This window comes from Oryzias melastigma, unplaced genomic scaffold (assembly GCF_002922805.2).
Source record: "Oryzias melastigma strain HK-1 unplaced genomic scaffold, ASM292280v2 sc00240, whole genome shotgun sequence".
Lineage (NCBI taxonomy): Eukaryota > Metazoa > Chordata > Actinopteri > Beloniformes > Adrianichthyidae > Oryzias > Oryzias melastigma.
Genome location: NW_023416887.1, coordinates 278,118 through 287,728, shown reverse-complemented (window position 1 = coordinate 287,728; position 9,611 = coordinate 278,118). Strand labels below are relative to the sequence as shown.

The following is a 9,611-nucleotide window of genomic DNA, read 5'->3' as shown; positions in this document are numbered from 1 at the left end:
AATCAAAATAATGTACTGAAAGTCACAAAATGCTTTAGTGATTACAGTCTTCAAAGAGCAACATATAAAAAGTCTGAATCATTTAATAGTCATTTGGTTCAATAAATAAAAAAAATCAACATTGTGTCTCAAAAATGGCAAACCATTTGAAATTAAAATCTAACGTAGTAAAATATTTTCAAAGCCATTTACATTTCGAAGTTAAAAGCAAAATTCTCCCTTTTATTATTACATTTTCTTTTTGAAATTATATCAATAATACTATAATAAATATATTTGTCGTGTAAAAAACAACCCCAATAGATTCATTTTAGAAATATATTTAAATCTTTATACACATGACAGATGCTGACTGTCATCCATAAAAGTTGTCAAAGGAATCATTGAAACAGTCCAATTCCCACTTAAAATGCATCTCCTGCTTTGTGGATTTAATGGCTCCAACATCAAACCATAAATCCCAAACGTCCAGTATAACCATGCACCCTAAAACACTTTGTAGGAATTGGACAGCTACCAACATCTCTCAAAGAGTCTGACAATGATCTGTCAATCGAGACGATTCCCCCCTGATGTGAAGCTACCCACCCTCCAGTCTCTTAGGAGATTACCACAGACCCTTTGGGGCCTTGCTGCCACTCAGTTTTTCAGGACCTCAGCCACCAGATCCACGTTCCTATGTGAGAGTTGTATTGGTAGGCTTCAGTAGATCTTGAAGTATTCCACCCACTGCCCAACTTCTTCAGTCAAGGTCAACATCTCCCCACTCCACCATGCAAAGCTTTGGTGGAGCACTGCTTTCCCCACAGTTGTTGAGCCTCCTGAATGTCATGTTCCAGGTCCACCCAGTTTTAGCCTCAGTGAAGGCCAATGCTGCAGTAGGTTTGGCTAATCTGAGTCTATGCAAAGTCCTCAGAATCCCACAGAACATCCAGATCCTGTAGGCCTGTCTTCAAGTTAACAGCCACTCTCCCCATGGTGCCCCCCACATAGCAAACTAAACTTTGGTCAGCCCCCGAACAATGCATGTCTAAAGGGTGACATGTTTTGGTTGTCCCCATGTTTCCTGCCTCACTCAACATGAGGCTGAGAACATTCCAGAAGTGGCAGTTAGACATTTGTCTGACAGGTCTCTCTGCCAGGCTATCCTAGTAGAGGTTTTTTTAGTCTTTCCAGCATTTTTGCTGCTGTCTGATCTAAATTCAACCAGGTATTGATCAGCTGACACCTCAGACCTTTCTTCACCCAGATACCCAGAAGATAAGGCCACAAGTATGATGTCACAACCTCCAAGAAGATGACTGAGGAGCAGCCAAGACAACCATAAACCTCTACCAAATAACAACACTAAGAAAACTCCTTCCAATTAAAAATACTTCCTGAAATGACAAAAGAACATTTATGGACAAACTTCAGTAATCTGTCTTAAACTACCAGTTTTAAAGCTATGTCTTGTTCTGAACATGTCCAGGCTAGTCAACTGAAGTTTCTACCTGCAAGGTCGTTGAAGGTGACCACAGCTTTGCTGGACTCCCGGAGGATCTCCAGACTGAAGTCCTTCTCATCCACACCAGAAATGTTCTCCACCAGCATCATCAGCACATCTCTGGACATCTCGTCAGCGACGTTCTCCAGAACCACTGCTGAGGTTGGATCCAGCTTTGAGGCCAAAGGACTCTCCACACGGCTGCTCTTCGCTGGCTCCAGTAACCGAGCGGTCAGTCCATGTTTCTGCAGCTTTTTGTTGTTCTGACTCACAGAAAGGAACTTCTCTGCATCTTTAAAATAATCCAGATTAAGACTAAAACAGACTGAGATCTTATTGACGCCAACACCATCATCATCATGGCATGTTCATCATCCATACCTGTAGGGTTGTTGAAGGTGACCACAGCTCTGTTAGACTCACAGAAGATCTCCAGACGGATGTCCTTCTCATCCACACCAGAAATGTTCTCCACCAGCATCATCAGCACATCTCTGGACATCCCATCAGCGACGTTCTCCAGAACCACAGCAGGGTTTGGATCCAGCTCTGTATCTAAGAGAGTATCTGTATCTGTAGAGGGTGGACTCAGTTTTCAAGAAGATTCTTTCCTCAGTGCATTGATAGAGCTGATATTCACTGTGATGTAGATGAAGATATGTGGCCAGACAGACGGGAGTGTCTACCTGCCCATTATTGATTTGCAGAACGATCGATTTTACAGTATTTTCAGTTCCAGAACTACCTCTGTAAGGTTTACTGAGCTGAGTTTATTTTTTGTTTCCATTTGTACAATAATGTGAACGGTTGCAAGGAAACAGTGTAAAGTGGATATTCTGTGTATTTTTTTTTAACAAAATTCTAGTTTTCAAAATGCCATGCATGATACATACTGTAATGCTGTCTTTACATTACATGACACTTCCAGAGTCATCAATGAAAACATGATCAAATCTATTGACTTGATCGTTCAAAGAAGCTGCAGTCATGACTTGTCATTTTGACAACACTGACACTTTCACTGACATAAAACTTGTTTTTGAAGCATGAACTATCCATTTTGAACTACTCATTTGTATTTTGAGACTCGCTTTGCAGGTTACCTACCATGTTTTGAAGTTTGTACTATTTGTTATGAGAAACGTTTTAGCAGTGATGCAAACTTTAATATTGTTGTGAGAAATGCACTAAATCGACTGAGAAAAACTGTTAAAAAAGATTTTCATAAAAAATGTTTTTTCACAAATTAAGTTTAAATACCTTTGATTTTAAAAGCAAATGTGAAGGCTGCTGTGTATCAGTCACAACTGTTCTCATTTGGTTTATTTTGCTGCACTAAAATGTTTGTTTCTCAATTGTGACCTTTCAGTGACCTGAAAAGTCAGAAAAGTAAGCTATGACATTTTTTTTTAGAATAACTAATAAAAAATACTTTGTCGTATATCGTGATATATGTTGTTATTGTGATATGAAATAATTTATATTGTGATATACAATTTTTTCCGTATCGCCCAGCACTAGCGTCATCCATTAACTTCAGATAGTGAACTATTTGCAAACTATTTCATACTTTTGATGGCTGGTTGTTCCAAACTGGAAGGGTCATTTGCAGATGAGGCTCCACTTTCTTGACTTTTGGATGAAGCTCCATCTCCAGGTTTAACTTCTGGCTCAGAACTGTCTAAACCTGCTAAAGAAAGAAAATAAAACCAAAAAAATCTCACAAAACTTGACTGTACTTTGCTACATTAAAGACGTTCGATGTTCTCATTCTTAAAAAGGATAAAATAGGCAAACAAAACACTTCATGTTTAGCAGCACAGATGTTTGAAACACTCCAGGAACCAACACAGCCACCAAACTTGGGAAAAACGTCAGTGAGCACGTTGCCATAGTAACCACCGAAACACAATAATAATGCAGCATTTACTGACAGTCATGCCATTGTTGTATTAAAACAGGAGTTCTCAACCCTTTTTGTGGCCTTTTTGAACCAGCAGTACATTAATTTTTTGTGGTTTTTGGCGACATCTGCAGGGACAAAAGGGTAATTACACCCAAGTGTCAATGGTGCATTTCACCACTAGAGGGCAGAAAACATTTTCTATGATACTGCCTCTGCAGAGAAAGGATGGACTGTAATGATGATGCAGGAGAAATGTCAGAGCAGGTTCCTTTGAGGAAAAAACATGTTGGAGAGGAGAAAAGGAGCTTTCAAGCTAAGTGGATGAATGCTTACTTTGTCGTACCAAATGGCCTCGATGAAGTCATGTTGCCTAACTTGCAGGCAGGTTTCAGATAAAGCACTATAAATCGCCACTGTTACAAATCATGAGGAGCGCAACAATAAACTCCTACGATTACAACAAGGCTACGCTGCACAACAGATAATGTTTACAAAAATGGCTAAATCCAGTGAAGCTGTGACAGAAGCTAGCTACGTTGTAGTTTTGGAAGGGTATGTTCCCGGTGCCAGAATGTGTTTTCCCACTCTCAGCCATCATTCATTTGTTTCGTAAACCTCATATTTTGTCCCACAAAGCATTTAAAGAAGGTGTAGGATTAAAATAAACTTTATTCTGGGTTTTTTTGTGAGTTTATTGTCATATTTGAATTTTTTCCCCACATATAAAACAACGAGAGGGGGCATGGATTCTGTTGGGTCGCTGCTGATCCAGCCTGCCAGAATCTGTTCCCCCAGAAATTTGCTGTAGAAGCAATAAGTATGAATTAATTGTCCATTATTACATGATTCCATATGAATGTCACTTTGATAAATCGATTTATTCTTATCCAAACAAAGGTCTTTTTTACACAAAAAGCTGTTGTTTTTTATGTAGAATATTTGGAAAAATATGCAAATATGTCAATAAACTCTGCAAAGCCCCAGAATAAAGTTTATTTTAATCATCTATCTTATTTAAATGCGTTAGAAGACAAAATATGTTTTACGAAACGAATCATCAATGCCAGAGAGTGGGGAAACAAATTCTGGCAGGGGGACGTAGTTTGGCACAACACCGGCGCAGAAAATCCTTCAGTAACGGGGAGTTTGTTAAAGAATGTTTAAAAGTAGCTGACATAGACATCACACAGGTCTGATGTTGACCCAAACTGATGAAATCTCTCAGTTAAAACAATGTTTCAAATCTTGCTCGGTTTGTTCGGCTCTGTTAATTGTACAATTGATCATTAAAGTTATTAAAAAACATTTTTTTTCTGTGTTATCCATTTTTTTCCACCAAAATTAGCCTCAAGTCTAATGTCGAGTTCTTAATTCGGCCCTCCGTTATAAAAACTTTGAGAACCCCGTGTTAAAAGATTAATAACCACAGCACTAGGCAATGCATTCAAGTGTGCCACCTTCAGGTAGAAAGTAGAACTACAACATTAAACTTGAGCTGGATGGAGGCAGACTACACCTGCAGCCGTCCAGATCTAAAACCCCTTCACAGCTGATAAAAAGCTCTGCACCGCTCAGACACAACTTCAGCAGCTGTTCAGGCTTTGAAATGAACTTCTAACTCTTATTCATCTACTGGTTCATAAATGTTGACTTTGAGGTGGATATTCTCCAAATGGAACAAGAAGATTCGATTCCAGCCTCCTTCAAACCTTCCTTTTTTTTTGTAAGTTTGCTTTCTAAAATGTTTTTTAGACATAAGTCTAAAACATCACAATAATAACACAAAACAAGCAGGAATTCCAGTGTTCAAAGAGAGTCTAATGACTGAAAAAGATTACCTGAATCCTCCTCAATACTTGTGGATCCCTGTGGAGAAAAGCACAGAAACATGCTTTAACGATAGGAAGACAGGAGTCTGAGAAATAAATGTACAGTCACACTGAACGTGATTCTGGCGGCAGAAGTGGCCATGTCCGATGTTATTCAATGGTCCAGACGCGCTCTGAGGTGAATTGAAGCCCCGCGGCGCGATGTGAACACCCGGTGTGGCGTGAAGGTCTGCCAGCAGCTCCATTTGAGCAGCAAGGCGCGAACTGGGAGGTGCAGCCAAAATGTAATACCTAAAGTCTGACAGGTCGCTGCATCGCATCAGCCAATCAGGAACTCAGCTTTGGGCGCGTGACGTTTTCAGCGACTCGCCACTCATGCTGTCCCATTGACTTAACAGTCAGACTGTGCGCCTCCACCACAGGAATCACATTCGATGTTAGTGCACCTTTAGGTAAAGTTAACTGTAGTATTCAACACATTTCATGTCCACAGGAGGGCGAGAGCATCTTCCTTTAAGTGTAGCTGATTTGAAAGTTATTTATTATCAATTTGTTTTTGTGTTTTAATATAGTTGTAGTAACAAGGTAATTCTCACTTTGTGTGATCAATAAAGTTTTATTCTATTCTATTCAAAAACACTCAGTGAATCCATGGTTTACCACTGATGATGTGTCCTCTAAATAAGATGATAAAACAGACCAATATGGGTGCAGTTTAGTTCCATTACTAGTTCAATACAATCTTGCCAGGTGATTTTATCCTAACCTGATCCAGGTCAAAGGTAACCTTAAGCCCTCTCGTGGGAATCCTTGAGGTAATGTAGTTTATTTTTAAAGCCTAACCCGAATCAGGGGCCCTTTGAACATTTCAGATACTGCAACTCATTCACCTTTAATTTACAAAACCAAAAGTGGCAACCTTTTAAAATGCATGTATTGAGGGGGTGGGATTCTGGATTATGCGTCTACGGATTACCCTTTTGTGATGAACTTCTAAATTTCCTTCCCATAACCCAACTCCAGAGGAAGTGGTGAAGTGAGGGACGTTACCGTAAACGGATGACTGGGTTCTGAGCTCAGCCTCAACTTGATTGTTTCTTTCTCCAGGACGATTTCATGATTCGTCTTCTTGAGGACTTGCTCTCTCACTGCAAACAAACAAAACAGAAGTGTTCATCGCCCCATAGAAACATCTGTACGGGTGTTCATTCTTCATTTGACCGGAGGACAGATTCCAGCACCAAAGCTCTTGTTGGGTTTTCTCATTTTCTGCAGTCCCTGACCTGCTGTAAAAGGACCAGAGACGGACTTTTACGGATGAGGAGCTAAAAACCAACCAGAACAGTTAAAGTCTAACTAGTATACACCAAGGTGTGAAATATGTTCTCTGCATTTGACCCATTCCCTGGGGGAGCGGTGAGCTGCAGACACAGGAACCATTTGGAGGTTCGACCCCCAATCCAAGCCCTCAATGCTGAGTGTCAAACAGACAGGAAGTGGGAGTCTTTGGTATGACTCAACCTGGATTTGAACTCAGGACCTTCAGAATGCAGTCTCAGGGCAGACACTCTACCACAGGGCCACGGAAATATTCTCCTCTCAGGTGTTATGCTGTTTTAGCTTCAGGCATGTTCCTACTCCGTCAAACAACTCAGAAGCTGCACCTTTCATGATAGCGCAGTCAGAGAAAGTCCAATAGACTCGTTAAGTTAGGCCATGACTCTCAGAGGATGAACAAAGCTGGAAAAACCTGCAGAGGATTTTTAAGCCCAAGAGACTTGAGAACATTCTCAGCATTCTATTGCAGCAGATCTGCTGCGCTCACGCCCGACCAGGCCAGCCAGACCGACCAGAATGCAACTCGAAGCATGAACGACAACTGTTCATCCAGAGCCCCAAAGCCAGAGTCAAACACGGTGGTGGTAGTGTGATGGTCTGGGAAGGTCTGGTCTATATACCCTTTACATATAACATTGATATTAAATAATTACGTCATCTTGAGGGGCAAGGAACCTGTCAAAATGAGTTTGATAGATGGTGTGGGGTCAAAGGTCACCTGTCAAAATGAGCTTGATAGATGGTGTGGGGTCAAAGGTCACCTGTCAAAATGAGTGTGATGGAAAGTTTATTCCTTATCTCTCTCATTTGATTTAATCTTGTTTTAATCCCAGAAAATATTGAAGGACAGAGGCTGCATGATTCATTAGAAGTTTAATAAACTATCATCTTCATTGTCTTTATTTTCAGTTAGTTTAAAACTAATAATAGTTAAGATGTGTGTTTTACATCCACTTCGCACAGGACCCAATTAGTCAACTTATCAGAAAAAATAATCGCCGATTAGTTGACTAATAAAATAATCGTCTGTGGCAGCACTAGTGCTGTTCCACTCATCTTCCTTCTGTTTGTGAAGAACTTTGTACTGCAGGGAGGTGTCATCAAAAGTGCTACGTAACATTTATGGAACTGGACTTTGAGGGCAGCATGGAGGTGACGCTGTTAGCGCTCACACCTCACAGTAAGAACGTCTGGAGTTCAACTCCTATCTGGGACTTTTCTGTGCAGAATTTGCATGTTCCTGTATGGGTGAACTCCAGCTTCCTCTCAGCTCTGAAACTGGTTTATGCTGCTCTGTGATGAACTACAGAGCTGAACCAAATTCTAAAGTGTCAGAGTCTTGTGTGTTAAAGATTTAGAGTTGCTTCAACACTTCCAATGAAATGAAACTCTGAGAGTGACTCCTCAAAAGGAGTCAGTGTACATCCTGACAGTTGAATTCAAGGAAATCTTTTCAGAGTTAGTCTTAAAATCAACAATCTGAACTAGTGCTGCCAAAAACAATTATTTTAATAGTCAACTAATCACTGATTATTTTTTCTGAATAGTCAACCAATCAGGTCATGTGCAAACTGGATGTAAAGCTCACATCTTAACCATCATTAACTTAAAACTAACTACAAGTACAGACAATTGAGATAATAGTTTATAGCTTCTTTCCTTCAGTAGTCTCTAGAGATTAAATTAAATGAGGTTGGCATCTGAAACAAAGGTGTTGTTATGGTACCTGAGCCTATAACTCCCTGTGACATCACCGCTGACCCGGTTTAGCACTACTGCGCATGTGTGTCAAAGACAATGGCAGACATGGCATTAGAAAGCGTTTACCGTAGTTTTAAGATGAAATATTAATAACAACAAAACGACTAATAGACTATTAAAGTAGTCTTCAACTATTTCAATATTCAGTCGTTGACCAATCGACTAATCATGGCAGCCCTACTCTAAACACTTTCTCCCAGAATTCAATGTTTTATTCATTTACTATAGAAACAATATTTTTCAAAAGAAATCAGAGTTTTATATAGAGTGACATGAATCATTTCAACTACATCAGTGTTAAAAAAGGTTAAAAATTGTTCAATTCTGACACTTAATGCCCTCTTTGTGTTTGAAGTGTTGCTCCAACAACACTTTCAAAAGTTGTGTTTTAACTCAACCCACAGTGGGTCTGTCCACATTAGTTCAGTAGGGAGTGTATTGGCACGAGTCTGAAGTGTTACACATCAATAGTAAGATAATCAGAACTCTGAAGAGTTTTATGTCTGCAGTATTACTCCAAGGAAACAGAGATGCTGACATACGGCCATAACAACCTGCAGACCTAAAAATAAGTTTCAGTCACTTACATCACTGTGCAAACAGCTATTCAAAACAAATAAATAACTTTAACCTATTGTGTCCATCAGCATTCATGTCGCTTTACTTTGATGCTGCAGTCGAGGCTCAGCGGCACGTTGTCACAAATCAAATAGTCCTTTTTTTTATGAAAAAGCGATCTAAACCAAAAAAGAAAGCAAGAATAAATTACTAATAACCGATTGAATATTTATTTCTTTTTAGGCGACCATGGCACAAGTGTGGAGTTTTAATGTCCGACATGGAAGCCTGAACCTTCTCAGGCAAAGCAAAAGACTGCTACTCAACCGGCGTTAATGAATCTAAGTTCATCCTTTTTGATTAACAGAGTGTGTTAATGGGTTAACTGCACTGAAAAAAAAGGTCTGTTGGATCTACATGAAAATATCATGGACATCGGTCGCACGAAAACAAATCATGTTATACCAACATGAATATGGTACATAAAAAAATCATGTTATACCAACATGAATATGGTACATAAAAAAATCGTGTTATGCCAACATGAATATTATATATAATAATCATGTTATAAAAACATGAATGTTGTACATTAAAAAATCATGTTATGACAACATAAATGTTGTACATTTAAAAATCATGTTATGAAAACATGAATCTTGTACATAAAAAAAATCATGTTCTACAGTAATGAATACTTATTTTTTACTATGCTTAAGAATTTTACATGGAC

At 39.3% G+C, this 9,611-nt stretch overlaps 1 protein-coding gene across 1 annotated transcript in view; it reads right to left on the bottom strand.

Moving 5' to 3' along the window:
• Window positions 1-1,493: 1,493 nt before the first annotated feature.
• The window catches only part of LOC112141395 (protein mono-ADP-ribosyltransferase PARP14), a gene marked incomplete at its 3' end in the record, with an annotated part of 9,931 nt that continues 1,813 nt past the window's right edge, over window positions 1,494-9,611 (bottom strand). Inside the window, 5 exon segments of the mRNA XM_024264526.2 lie at window positions 1,494-1,778; window positions 1,868-2,059; window positions 3,057-3,176; window positions 5,231-5,258; window positions 6,272-6,369. Coding sequence (XP_024120294.1) covers window positions 1,494-1,778; window positions 1,868-2,059; window positions 3,057-3,176; window positions 5,231-5,258; window positions 6,272-6,369 — 723 coding nt within the window.